A 15753-nucleotide genomic window follows, 5' to 3' on the forward strand; every position below is an offset into this window, starting at 1 on the left:
CTGACAGGTAGATTCTCTGCCGCTGTCTCCTGATTGGTTCAGAGTCTTGGGCAGGTGCCTGCAGACAGGTCCATGACCAGACAGGTGCAGCACATTTAATTCCTTCACAGCAGGGCTGCCGATCCGCAGGGAACAATTGTGGGCTGTGGCCACGAGAATCTAATCAGGGGAGAAATGATGAGCAAGGAAGATAAGTTTGAAAGAGTTGCATGGAATCAGAAAAGAAAAAACGAAGGTTTTGTTACCTTAAGATTTTAGAGTGTATGAGCTAAGGTTAGGGTTAGATCTGAGGGCAAGGTAGGGGTTTAGGGTTATTCAGGTTTGTGCTTTAGGTCAGGGTCTAGGGAAAGGGACTGGTTTCACAATCAAAGCAGCTGCCCCCTTCTAAAGGTTTACCCTGGTATTTTTGCAGTTTTCCATGGTTATACTACCTATAATTTCCCATAGTTTACCATGGTTTGCCATTTTTTAATATACTTTATCGTACCTCCTTGGGCTTTACAAAGCATACCTATACTTTGCTATGCTTTTACTATGGAAAATTTTATAAGGGCATCCACATCAGAAAAATATATTTTAGGGTAAAATGAAGAACCAGTATCCCACCCAGTCATTCTTCATTGGGAGTGATTGGGCTATATTTGAGGTACACTTGCAGGATGGATTATTCATCCATATTCATAATTTGCAAGTATTTAAAGATGAGAAGATGATCTATTGAGACGTGCCATTTAGATAGTGGGGTAAAACTAATAAAAATTCATGCAGACACATGTTTCAGCTTAGTGCCTTTATCCCATTTTTGAGGCTCCTAGATCATAAATACACTATTCCATTAACAGGGTGTATCCTCTTAATCTTCACCATCAGTATTTTTTTTTTAAACACCTCTAGTATGGAGCAATGCTACAAGACTGAAGGAATGGGCTCCAGGGTTCGTGACATATCAGGTTTCTCCTGGAAGCTGTGCTGGAATTACCCAGCCCCCTCTTCCCACACCTGGTTTAGCTGGATTCCCAGAGAACCGTGAAAAGTGAAGTGCAGTTTCCAAACAAGGGGGGGCTCCTGCTTCATGTTCCTGTCTGAGTAAAACTTGCTGGGAGGCAGGAGCTGTCGCCCACCACTTAGTTCCCAGACCAGTCCAACGAGGGGGCTTTGGAATAACTGAAGAGTTCCTGAGATTCCCTGCGATGGATCAGATAGCACCAGGATCCGGATTTTATCACCTTTTTAGATGAGATTTCGTTTCGGCCAGTCAAATGTAAATACAGAGTTACGAAACTGAAACAGAATCTTTCCACACTTTTTTTTCAGATATAATGCAGATCAACAGAGTGACAGAACTATGCAAGTACATGGTTACAAAACTGAAACAATCACTGTTTGCACTTCAGATTTTAATATTATCTTACAGATCATAAAACATCCCATGCAGAGAATATAGCTGATGAACAAGTAGCTAAAAAGACCGGAACTTTAACTTGTGAGCTAGTTTAATTAACCTACGTCAGAACTGTATTTATCCATTTAAAAAATAAAATCTAAAAATAATACCAGTATTATAAGAATTATTAGAATAATAGAAAAACTAAATAATACAACTAGAACTGGAGAAGGAAACCTTTGCTCTTCCATTCCAGGTGTTTGTTCCAACCATGTCCCTAATTCATTTGACGTAATTACACCTCTGATCAGGTCCCAAAGCACCTATTAAACCCAGAATGGAACAGCAATACGAACCAGAGCTGTCCCACTGTTTAAGCATGTTATATATTTTTTTAAATTTTTTTAGGAAAAAAACGATTACAAAATTACTGCAGATGCACAGTGCACAACTTTGCACCACGGAACGCTCAAAGTCTTCAACCAATGCACCCCAGCATTCTACAGGACCAAGCGTGCCAGTTATCACATAGTTGTTGGTCCAGAACCCAGCTGCATAAACAATAATACTATTAAAAATGTTTCATATTAACATTTATAAGAATTGTACATGACTCCCTACTAGGACTGTGCTAAAATGATGGTGTGCAGTAGTTTACAATGATGGTGTGCAGTAGTTACAATAATTTTAAAAGGACCAGCTGATAAGTGACAGTCTGGACATTTTTTGGAAATAAATGATTCAAAGGAGATACTTTTAGAAAGAGTGTACTGTAACTCTAAACCTATTTTATTCAATTCTCATAATTTTACTATTATATTCCAGGTATTTTTGTGCTACAGGTAAATCCAATAAATCACTAAACGTGTTTAATTTTAACCATTTGCTTTCCAGACAGAGTTGCATATTGCCATAAAACATTTTGAGAAAAAAAAAACTGTGAAACAAACAAACAAACAAAAAAAAAAACCCTCCATGTTCAATAACATGTGTGGAATTAGAATTGAAGGGTAATCCAATGATAAGTCTTCATAAAGGTTTAACCCATTCCAGGGGAAATGTTTAAGTGAGGTTGTGAAATGCACTCAGGAATGTATAAGAAAAAAACAAAAAACCAACCAAAAAAAAAAACTATTGCAGTATTCACCTGAATGTTTGAAATTTTGAGTAGTCCTGTGATACAATCTTGCTAATGTCATGCATACAGTTTTAATGTTTGCATAGCAACCTGGTAAAAACACAGGGAGATTTGAGTACGTTTTTCTCCAGTAATGGGAATTGCCTTTGGAAACGACCACAGGAGCAAGAGCTGAAAGTTAGCACTGCCACTATTTCACAACACATAATTTGTCCCCCTTACATGACTTGAACAGCGAGCCAACTTAATTTCAATAAAAACAGAGCACAACCCATCTAACACTCAGGAGTTATGCCATTCGAAACCCTCTGTCGAGCACAGTACATGACAAGACAGCTATTATAGTGCATTAATTATTAACTTGAGCAACCACAGGGGAGTGGTCTGAGGCTAGAATCAACACATGACAAAGGACCCATAGACAATTCAACAAGCTGCCTTTGGGTTAATCTGGCTTGGAATCAAGAAATGCTAAAAAAAAAAAAAAAAAAAATCCAAAAAAAAAAAAAAAAAAAAAAAAAAAAAAAAGACTTTGTCTGTGGGACTTTATTTAACTCTTTGTGTAAGCCGCTGTAATAAGAAGAGGGGAGTGTAATATCGGCTGGACCCCAAGATCCCCTTTGTAAGTTTGCAGGAGTTGACCACATGTGGTGATAAAAGTAGGATGTTAATTATGTATTTATTTCCCCACACAGCTTAGGAGAACTGACAATTCAGAGGGCATTCTCTTAACAACCTTAAATTCATTCTATCAGCAACTTTGCACCTTTGAGGAAAATAAAAGCCCATAAAAACGAAGGATCACATTTATATCATTCGTAACCTTGGTTTAAGACATTTTACACCTGAAACGAGTAGAGAGACAACCAATATTACCAGTCATGCCAATGTGAACTGGGCTCAGATCCCTGATTTCTGTTAACATCCTGTGCTGTGTGACATGGTCTGTTCACAGCTCAAGTGCTTCGTCTCAAATGTAAGAAAATTGATTTTACTTGTTTTCTACTCCTTTCAAGTTACGGGAGAAATTCGTAAGACTACAATGCATGTGCTGAATGACACAATTAAAAATAAATACAAAAAAAACATTTTAGATTTTCATGACATCACCCAGTCCTTTCTGAGACTGTTTTAACACGCTAATCCTCTTGCTGGCACGGTAACACTTTCTGTGTACTGCCCTAAAGATCTAGCTTTTGTGCTGTTACTCATTTATTAAACTATAAGCCATGAGCACCCACTGATTCCTTATATAGAATGAAACAATAACTATACTGACTCAGTATTTTCATCGCTTTCTCAAACTTTCGCAATTATATTTTTGCAAACCTTTGTGCTCATTAAGATGTGTGAGCTTCCACAAAGACAACTGCAAGTTGTCTTCATAATCCCCTCACGTTTATTTTTAACCCATTTACTGTAACTTGACCCCCGAATCTCCAACTGTTCTGTCCAAGCCTAATACATTAATACATACACTACACTAATACACTAATACTAATACATTGTTCAAGTTGATTTCCTGAACTTCTAACCATAGCAAGTGATGAAGGTACTTCTGCAATGGAATATATATATATATATATATATATATATATATATATATATATATATATATATATATATATATATATATATATATATATTGCAGTATAACATACACTATCTGTATTAAAGCTTCTGCCAGATATTGTGTGTCCCTGTAGCAATGGTGCTTCCTTATGTTTTTAATAATATTTCTTAATTGTGAATATGTCCTATTAAGGTTATACATAACTTCAAAATGCTCAACCTGAATTCGAAATTATGATGGTAAGAAAGCAAGGGAAGTTACGGTCTGACTACCGCCTTCATCACCTTACTTTTAAAAGTGCTACGATTTCAATGGTACATTGTCTGATGTCTCATCTTGCCTAGTGTCAATATTCAGCGGTGAATGTTTGCCAGGGGGTCCTAGGCAGTCCAGAAAGGGAGTGTCTACAAATTTCAAACAGGAAGAAACTAGCATGAATAAGGGATTATCAAAAAATTACCAATAATTGAAGTTTTACAATGTTATTATTACTATTACAATCTTTTTTTTTTTTAGTTACATAGCCAATCCAGGCCTCAGTTTGAGTGCTAAATGGAGTGAAAATGCTTGCAGTCACCAGAATTGCCTTTATGACTCAATGCCATTGAAAGAGTTATGAGGGTCATGAGGAAAATGACCCCACTTTCTAAAAGTCTGTCTGACTACTTTCTGTGTTCCATGTTTTCTTTCTGCTCCACCTGCTATTCCGTCACCAAGTCCCGTTGAACCCTTTAAGCCCCTAATCAGGTTTGACTCATGGTCAACCAAGCTATTGCCAGATAACAACATTGTATTATTATTATTATTATTATTATTATTATTATTATTATTATTATTATTATTATTATTATTATTATTATTATTATTAGTAGTAGTAGTAGTAGTAGTAGTAGTTTTAGTCGTAGTAGTAGTCCTATTAAGTGCCCAGTGGCACACGTTGAAAAAAGTAATTTAAAAGAAAAAATGGTCAAAAAGGCTGTAAATTAAATAGTCAGAGAAAAAAGGGGGGGGGGGGGGTATAGAGAACCCCACCCAGAGCACACTGGTCGACAAAGGCCATTATGTTGCCAGCGGACTCTGCGTGGGCGTGCTCCGAATTAACCTGGGACCAGACCAGGGCCCTGAACATGGCTCCGCAGTCAAAGAGACCCTCCCCAGTGATCTTACACTTCCTGGTCTTGTAGGTGGCCAGTCTAGCAAGAGCCAGGAGCAGCAGCAGTAGTAGAAGTATTATTCAATCAATCAATCAATCAAAACCTTTGTTTATCCAGATGAGTCAATTGAGAACAAATTCTAATTTACAATGACGCCCTGGCAACAGGCCACAGCAAACAACCTAAAACACCAGAAACAAGAAGTAAATAAAAAACACATAATCATTCATAAAACACAGAACATAAAACATTAAACGTATTTAATGTTTCTTGAATGGGTGTTTCTTTCCGATTGCCTCAGCTTAATAGAAAATGGAGCCTGGAATTACATCTCCTGACGAGCTGAGGGTTATTTTGAATGAATACAAAAATAATACAACCTACATTTCTCTCTGGCAGAGCCACGCCATACACAAATATCAAAAGCATTAGAAAGCAAAACAAACCAAAGCAAAAAAACAAAAAGAAGTGATGACAAATGTCAAAGACAACAGTGCAAGAGAAAATATGCGGGGCTGTGGTCTGACAGAGGAGAGCAAGAGCAGCAGCACAAGTCATTGGGGAAGGCAATAAAAATAGTTTTACCAGTATCTGTCATCTACAGTGATTTTCACATTCCATTCATAACCATTAATAACAGCAATAAAAGCTACTCACATACATTAAAATATTTGTCTTCACTCATTATCTAAATAACCAGTAACACAGTTGCACTGCCAAATCACTGATTAACCACAAGCTTATTTTGCTACATAAGAGTGTTCTGTTTGTGTGTTTCACTTTGTCTGTGTGTCTCTATGCATTTAATTATATACGGCAAAATACACCTTTGGGGGTTACTGTGAAACAGACCTCAGATAGGGTTTTTTTCTTTGCAGTTAATTGTCTCCAGGACCCCGAAGGCTACAGGGCTTGTTTAGTTAGCTAGATAATTCCTGAGAGCAGGTAAGACCCCACTGCCCCACCCATACTTCCACGGGAGCAGTTGAACTGGGTAGGTGTGCACAGTTTTTACATCAAACGAGGTCATTGAAAATGCTGGCAAAGGCCTTTACAGAGATAGTAGATATGAATCTAACATTTCCAACAGCTTTCTTTAGCTTCAAACAGCCTCTGATCCCATGTCTTGAAAACAATGCCAGTTTGGTGTTTATGGCCACGACCAAGGGGTGTGGCGTGTCATTGGGGCTGCCTTATATTTTTAAGTGACATTTGTAGGCCTGCTCTGTTCTCGAAGATTTGACTGTAATTTACAAATTTGGTTCAAAATTGTCTTAAGCAGTCTGGACACTTTGTTTCTTTCTCATTGTGTAACATGCATTGATTCTTTTTACCTGCATCTTCCCTTCCCTCAGTTTATTAGCATTATTAACACAAGTAAATGATAGAATAATTGAAAGAGATGTGTGAACTAATTAACAAGATTAAAGCTGGCTTTAAAATAGCTGGAATAGTCGCTAGAAAAGGGCTAAAAAAACAACCCCAGTAAATCTTTCCTAATCGATCCCACCATTACTTCATAGGACCCGCATTGTAATTATGAAAGAGCCACACATACATTAGATTTTTTAATAGTATTTATAGATTCCTTAAAAAATACAGTAAAACTAAAAGCATTCAGGTTTCTATTCAATTAATCTGATTCCCGGTATTTGTTTTATTTACTATGGCCAAGGGGCTGTGAAAATCTGACTTCTAACAGTGAGTCTCTTTAGAGCACTTGTCTTTAAGCATATGTAAAGCACCTGTGTTTTAATGGTTTCAAGTGACAGTCATTTAGATCAATTGAATAGACCAATCAGCCTGCAATGATACTAAGAAACAAAGTTTACTTAAACAAGCCATTCAGAGTCCAGACAGTATTGTTTAAAAACATTGTTTGCAATTGCTGTGTTTTTTTTTTTTTAAATTCGCCCATTACTTAAGGGTGTAAACATTTTAAAACAACATCATAACAGATTTAACACACATTCTCACAGCTAATTGCTCTCAGTCTCTTAAAGAATCGACCAATGTTATTTTCTCATGCTGTCCCTGTGCTAGTTTTGCATTCCATTTAAGCAATGTTTAACGAACAAACAACAAGTATAAGATGGAAAAGCATAAACTATTATGAAAAAAAAATCATGCATTAATGAATGCATTCCAGAATGTTCATCTAATATATTATTACTTCTTTATCATACATTGACATTTAATTATCAGTTTAAAATATTTACTCCCCCTGAACAGTCTTTAGTGGCATTACATTACAGTTTCCTAAGGGCGAAAAGTAAGAGAGACATATCAAATGTCATTTCATAGCCTGGCTTTACAAAATATTTTCTAACAAAAACTAGTAAAAAAAAAAAAAAAAAAAAAAAAACAACTCAGGGGCATGCTATTTTTAACATCTGTATACAAAATATTTGGAAAGAAGTCAAACAAAAATAAAAAAAACAAGCTTTTTAGTTTTTTTTTAATAAGCAAGTCTGTTTTTTTTTTTGTTTTGTTTTTTTAAATCTGAAAACGAAAAACCTAAAGATTGTACTCCAGGCAGCAAGCTCTCACAAGGATCCAAACTTTGATGTCACACCTTGAGCATAGTGCTGCATTAAAACAAGTAGGTCTGTATTATGAATTGCTTCAGTGACAACCAATGCATTATACATGGACTCCATTGCACTGGAGAAGCTGAGGTAACTGAAGACTCTGCATACTGCTGACTGCCTTCATACTCTTGCGGCAATGTTTTCAGAAGAAGAAACAATGGACTCCCCTTGATTCTTGTGTAATTATCAGCAGATATTCTATAAACCTTTCTCTTTTCAGACAATGAAGCTGCACGGCACCTGCTGACAGAGAAAGTAAAGCTGAGAGAACAAGATCTTGAAACTTGGTTCCAGGAGACCGGGAAACCTAGTTTGAAGCAAGTTTGCTCTATCAAACCTCAAGTCTCCCTAGTGTGCCAGGCAGTGGCCTGAAACCTAGTCTCCAGGAACCAAGTTCCAAGCCATGAAGTGGCTTAGTATTCCCTCAGCACCAGACTTAATTCCATTGATCTCAGGACTCAGAATCAGGACACTCATTGACATTTTATAATACTTACTATAGCGTGGTGTTGTTTAATCACTCATGCAGTTTCAAGAAGACATTGTACAATGAGAACAAACATGCAGAACACTTCCATGAACATTTCATGAGCCTGTTTGCTACCCTGTCCATTTCCAGAATGTTTTTTTTTATGATGAATACTATTTTATCATATCTGAAGACAGCTTTTAAAATATTTCAGTAAATATGAATGCTGATAATATGCATGTAGTTGGTATTTACGGTACCATAATGTATAATACCACACCGATTATTAATATTGAGAAAGACTTCTAATTGAAATGTGTATCAAGCAATACAAGTGTCTCTTAGTATTACAACATTACTATAATAACCTGTAGTATTCCCTCATTTTGTAAAATTATATAAAATGATCTGTTCATATTCTTCGGAATAACCAATCAATATTATAAAGATTTTTTTTTTTTTTTTTTTTTTAACACAAACCAGTTATCAGCTGAACTGTAATTAAATCAAATCATTATCAGCTTTTACCAATAAAGTTTTGGGACTGAAACAAAATCATTAACTTTGAGCAGCAGTGTTGTGGATACTGACAGTAACTGGTTAATAGGGGTGTGCTGATGATACTCAGATGGGGGTTTGTGCTGGCAGGTATTAATAAATCAAAACACACTTATTTATGCATATTTTGATGTCAAAACAGAAAAGCTGTGCTCCCCTCACTTTTACAATGGAGTGTCTATCAATAGCAATTCAATTCTGCATCTTTTAAAAGCTGACTTGAAGCCCTGACATTTTTACTACCATACTCCCGTACTGAAGCCATAAACTGACAGTGAAAATATTTTGCAGCTGATTCATCTGTAGATATGACCTTTTGTTAAATCCAACTCGAGCTACCACTGTGGAAAACTGAGATATGTATTTATTTGTCGAGTTTAATCAGAGATAACACGTTGCTCAGGACTAGAATCTCACAATTCACTGCAGCAATTTCTCAGGAAACAACTAAGTGGGAAAGAAAAAAAGATTTCATGCCAAAAGGATAAAAGAAAGGTAAGACTAATAATCACCTATAAAATATAAACAAGCATTAGTTAGTTTGATCATGACAGGTTCTGCATTAAATAAGACTGCCAGATTGGTATGGATTGCTACTCAATAATTGCGTGAGCCGCATTGTGCCACGCTGAGTAGTTCACAACAGCTTCAAACTTCTTAATGAGTTTCGGCACACACCCCTATCAGTGGTTAGAGTTGACAATGAAGTGCTGTAGGATAAAAAGCTGGAACTGTTTTAGAAATATTGCACAGCCACTCTGATAATACAGTGGTGCTCAGTGGGTTGCTAGTGTGAATTGGTTGATCCGCAGTAATTCAATTGGTACCTGGTGCCATTCAACCAAGGGCTTAACCAATGGCAAAAAAGCTCGTCATGCTAACTCAGTATCAGTTTCAGTATCAGGGCTCCACTCCAGTGAATAGTAAAGTCCCATCACACTAATCCAGTATTATTAGAAAAAATCCAGACAACAACCACAGATTTATATATGACTAGTGATTTGCTTTACCATGCTTTCAATATGCTTTCACCAAGGATTACTGTTCCCATTAGCAATGATCCCTTGTATTAGGTTCTGTCAATGTATTAACAAACAACAACCATTTTTGTCAAGGGGGCCAGGAACATTCTTGTAAGATATCATTTTTAATTGTCAGCAGGGAGGATACACCATGAACGTGAATATGATAAAGTTAATTCAGCGCTACATCTCTCAACACTTCTGTGTTATCCCTACACATGTGTTTTTAAGACCGTTTTCTCCTTGTTCATACAAAATGGTGTCAAATGACTTTCCATGACGTTCTCTCTATGCCCAACCATAAGAAACAGATTCAACTAGGACAATAAACTTCAAAACAGAAGTTAGGAAACTATGTTTTACTTACAGAATCGTAAATGCGTGAAATAAGTAAACTCTTGCCTGGGGCTAAAGGTGTGCTGGTAAGGGACCCTCAATTAATGGAAACCTGTTTTATTTCCCCTCATCTCTTGCTTTGTAGTATTGTCTGACACCAGTGCCTCAGCAGTCTGTAACAACAATTTCACAAGGCACATAAATTGTGCAACTCTCAAATACTGTCCAGCAAGGTACCTTAAAACCCTTTAAGGTACGCAAGGAACTGAACGGTTGCTCAAACAGTTTCTTCTTAAAATAGATTTGAGAATGACAAGTATTACAAGGAGAAAACTGACAATTTGTGTTTTTAGAGCTTTTAACCTCATCTCTTCTCACCAACAGGGAACAGGACAGAACCCGTAACTCCAGTGTTTAAACACAACACTGCCCCTTACATATACCACAGTAAAAGTTAGTAAATTAAACAAACTTTTGAAAAGACCCCAGGTGAGAGTGTTTGTTTTTGCAACAGAATGTATCACAAGCTGTAACCCTAATCCTCCATAGGAGACAGGCCACACTCAGCATTGTTACAGGTAGATCATTGCAGATAGATGTTTTGTCCAAGACGCGGGAGGCTGTGATGCATGGCTTTGCAGATGATGCCGAACATTCCCTAACAATGCCATAATTACTGTTATTACCTTGCCTCTAATTTCACAGACAGGTGCACAATGCATTGACAGAGTCCCTGATCGAAATGGTAAGGTTTAAGGATTTCTATAGAGAAAAATGTTTTCGAATGGCACTGGTCCCCTGGGTGTCTGCCGTTTGGCAGTTAGGAACAGCTTCCTGTCCAGTTTTGGTGGAATTACAAATACACATTTTACTTCTTCAAAACGTGGCTATTGTCCAGAAAAGGCAGTCCTTGAGATTGTAATTTGGTGATGCTAACCTGCATAATAGAGGTACAATCCTCCCCATTCAAACCAAACTCAGAGGTTTTCAAATTTATTTATTTTTTTCTGCTGCAAAGAAAGCCTAGTTTTAATGTTTTTTATCTACCATGAATACACAATGCACAGACAATCAATTAGGAAGAAGAGTGATGGCCCCGGAATGTTAGTATAACTGTGCAGAATGAGTTTAAATGCATACCATTTAAATTATATATATAATATTGCCTACAGATCCATTATACTGCTCAATGAGTCATTCATGGATTTCTGTTTTAGGGATGAGAATCGAGATTTTTTTTTTCCCTACTGGGGTTCTTGAGACAGAGGTGTTTCTTTTTTTTTTTTTTTTAAATCTCCACCACTCACTATGACACCGCGGCTATAAGATATGATTTATTGATATTACATACTTTCCGTGGGTCCATGTTTAACCTCATTTTCTGTGTAACTGCGGGGCGTTCGGAACCCACAGCCTCACTTGTACTCAGGTTATTTATTTATTTTTTATTTTTTAAGCCAGTTGATTTCCGTTCCCCCAGGACGGCACCTGTTCACCTGCTGTGTTCCAAGGAGCGTCCGCCCCTGTGCGTGAGTGACTAAGAAAGAAACTTGCAGGTCGAAACACCTCAGGGGCCCCAGGATTGTGTTCACTTGAGTCACGCTGGTTGCTGCCTTGCCCTGTTATGTGCTTTAAAGGCAGGTTATCAAAGAACATAAAGTACCTACAGTACTCCCTCTAGTGCCTGCTGCCGCAAACTACACTGAACTGTGAGAAAACACCTTCAGCAGCCACAAGGCCCTCATGTTACTTTTTAAATTGTGTACAATTTTCTTTTTACACCTGTTCTGTAAAGTGCAATAAAAATAACATGTTCCAAAATCTGTGTTCATCTGTGCAAAACTCAAGGCATGGCCAGAAACAGCATCATTATACCAGGCTTCAGCCTTAGGTGACAGGCGCTCAATACAAGACATTTAGATTTCATTTTTATTTTCAGCTACCAGTTTCAGGAGGAAAAAAATAAAAAATAACCAAAGCTTAAACAAACATATGAGGCCTCTAAAATGAGGCCTTTATCGTTTTGCTGTTTGCTTGTCTAGGTTTCTAGTTCCACTTGGTGAAGTCCACTCCCACCACACTATACCCCCCCCCATTCAATTAGCACTGTTCCCCAGTGATAACACCATGTCTTATTTAATGACTCTTTCCCAGTTAAACTCAACTTGAAATTGCTATCCTGCTTATCTGTAAAGGAGGACAGTTAATTACATCAGTGTAATGGGTTTAATCCATTTTAAAAAAGGACGCTACTTTTTAATAGTTTATAAATAGGTTACTATATATGAGCTATCCATTTACAAAACAGAGTCCTTTAAAATAACTTGTGACTTAGAAGGCTTAATGGAATGATTAATGTTTGTTAATGTTGAATGATCTTGTGTTTTCTGAGCTTTGTTTTAAAGGAGTGTATGTAAAAAAAGAAAGATATCAAAAACATTTGGCAAATGTCTTTATCAAGTTGGTGCTGTGATTCTCTGTTTAATGAAAGATATACTGTTGTAAATACAGTACCATAATTGTGCTTTTGTGGCTAGTAGATGTACATATCTGCTGACAATATTCACTGTTCATCAGATGTTGCTGTCTATTACATGCAGGGATATGTATCGTCATAGGAGCATTTTAAAATGACAGCACATTAAAGCAATCTCTGACTTTTAGCGCCACCTGTTGAATTATCGCAGCATTACAGGTTATCCAACTTTATTTATTTTGGCAAATATAAGAAAAAATATTTTACTATGCCTAATGTCAATTTGAAGAATAAACATCATATACATAACATGAGTTAGAGAACAAACTAATTTTAACTACTTTTTATTCATTCAAAAATATTTGCTTATTTAATCACTGCAACCCCATTGATAGGGTCTAGGTTAGACAGAAGAGGCATTTTAATGCTTCATAAAAGGCAATAATGAAATCAATATGTTTTTAACAACGGCCCAAGCCATCTCTGCTTGGCATCAAATGCCTGTTTTATTTTTGTAAAAGGATATAAAGTATTAAATATCAAATCCCAAAACTAGCTTATTCTAAATATACCACAGGGGTTAAGAGGCTCTGTGCTAATGCGTAATTGATTTTCGGTGGGAATGAAAGACAATGCTTTTATCTTTTTTTTTTCTGTAACTTGCATGTACAATTCTCATAAGTACAGTACTTCATTTGGACATTCAAATTTACAGGACAATGCAGTCAAAAAGAAGCAATGGAGTTTGTAGAATGAAATGGTAGTGCAATCTCTCTGTGCCCAGTGAACAAAAAAATACAGTCAAATCACTGACTTGTAACAACTAAATATGCAATACTGTAACCAAGTATACAGGCCTCAAGATGGTATGGAAAATAATTGATAGGCGTCCAATAGGAAAAATGACTAAATAAAATGTTTATTCTTCATTACACCTGCTGCATGGTTGTAATTAGGTACACTATTAAGATTATTATTGTGTCTTATAATGCAGGAGGCTTTTGTAGTCACATTCGTTGCAGAGAACCTTTTGGTACATTATGCAATATACAGTACTACAGTATGCTGACACTAGGTACCCTTAAACCTGCCTGGAATTGGGGGTGATACATTGATGTAAGAAGGATTTAGGTCTATGCCTGCCATTTAAGCTGCTAACTTGCAACACTAGACATACTTGCACAGATATCTTTGTCATTATCTAATGAATTCCAATGATCGTCCGTAATAGATACCACACTTTAAAACATGAACAGCTTTATTTCACCTTAGTTATTTGGACTACTGGTTTCATTTAATGCAGAAGCTTTGATCCTCATAAAATAATGCAGCCTCTTCACGTACACATCTCTAATGTTCACAGTAGAGTGTTTCTTCAGTTCCTGGCTCCACAGAGCAGCGTCAATAACTCGTTCCCTGTGATAATATTTGGAGAAGCGGGTGAATATTATTTTGATGGGCAAGCTGACCATCAGAAGCCCGAAGATAATGCAAAGCGCAGCGACCAGCTTGCCGACGATGGTCACTGGGTAGGTGTCTCCGAAGCCCACTGTTGTCAAACTGACAGTGGCCCACCACCAGCCCATTGGAATGGTGCACAGACTAGCCTCCTGCTCTTCCTTTTCAGTCGCGTAGATGAGGGCTCCGAAGACGGCGATTCCGACTACCATGAAGGTCACAAAGTCACCCAGTTCCCGATAACTATGCGTGAAGGTAGTGCCCAAGGCTTTCAGGCCATTAGAGTGGCGGGCCAGTTTGAGAATTCTGAAAATGCGCAGCAGCCTGAGAACCTGAACCACCTTTCCTATGTTCTGCAAGCTCGTGCTGTTCTCCTCAATGCTTTCCACCACCAGGGTCACGTAGAAGGGAGTGAACGAAATCAGGTCGATGATGTTGAGCGGGTTCAGAAAGAACCTCTTCTGACTCGGGGTCACCATCATTCTGGCCAAGAACTCCACAGTAAAAAAGATAATGCAGGTGGTCTCAACGCTTCTGAGACCTGCATCTTCCTCGTTGCGGAACTCGGGCATGCTGTTGACCCCCATGATGATGATGGAGACCGTTATGGCTGTCAAAGAGAAAGCTGTAATCACTTTGGAAGCCAAGGAGTAGGCTGGGTTCTCCAGTAGCAGCCAGAGTTGTCTTCGATAGTTCCCATACAGTAGGTCGGTAAACTCCTCTTGTTTGTGAATGGGAGATAAGTCCTCTTGTCCCACTATGCTGAGATCGTCACTCTCTCCATCTCTCTCTTCAGCATTGGCCTGACTCACGTGGTACTTGTAGCTACAGCAGCTGTGGATTCTAGCGTCGCTGATGCCCCAGTATTCGGTCTCCAGGGCAAAGCTTGTGGCACAAACACCTTCTATTGCATGCAGCTTGCCGGTGCAGTAGAAATTCAGAACGTATCTGAACATAACTGGGCTTCTGTCAAAATAAAATTCATCGTTTTCAAAGTCGTAATCGTCACACAGCTCTATCCTGGCTTCCAGGGTGTTACAGCAAAGCAGCTTCCCAAGCCTGCTGTGAGGGTACTCCAGCAGGATGCTTTGAGACACTTTTTTCTTAAGACCCCCAATATTGACCCTGAGGAAGGCATTATCTTGCTCAAATGTCTGATAAAACTGTCCATGCACCATTGCTGCAACTGTTTGCCTTTTATTGTAACTTCATTTGGGTTCCCCTTAGACAGCAGGACCTTGTTTATTCTGCATAAGAAATATCAGCAAATATAAATGTACTGTAGTGCAAGAGAACTGAAATATTATAGAGGCTTCAATACACAGTTCTCTGTTTGTTTTGCAGTTCTACTAATGACATTCCTTTACACTTTAAATAAATGTATTAAAAAATTCCAATTAAACTATATTCCAAACTGTCTAAAATAACACTAGCCAATGAATGTAAAATACAGTAAGCCGAATGGAATGTTGTAGCATATATCGATAAATATATTATGTTCAACAACATATGTTTAACATAGTTTAAAATTGACACACTAGAATGAAAACTACTGCTATGGTTATTGTCTGTAATTATTAAGATTAAGCAAGCA

General features: G+C 37.5%; 1 protein-coding gene across 1 annotated transcript; it reads right to left on the reverse strand.

Annotated features, from left to right (window-relative positions):
* Positions 1-12699: 12699 nt before the first annotated feature.
* LOC121303457 (potassium voltage-gated channel subfamily S member 3-like) lies at positions 12700-15400 on the reverse strand. The gene has a single exon (XM_041234182.1). It carries the CDS (start codon positions 15335-15337, stop codon positions 13970-13972), a length of 1368 nt encoding a protein of 455 aa, XP_041090116.1. The 5' UTR covers positions 15338-15400; the 3' UTR covers positions 12700-13969.
* Positions 15401-15753: the final 353 nt, after the last annotated feature.

Source organism: Polyodon spathula, chromosome 32 (assembly GCF_017654505.1).
Source record: "Polyodon spathula isolate WHYD16114869_AA chromosome 32, ASM1765450v1, whole genome shotgun sequence".
Taxonomy (NCBI): domain Eukaryota; kingdom Metazoa; phylum Chordata; class Actinopteri; order Acipenseriformes; family Polyodontidae; genus Polyodon; species Polyodon spathula.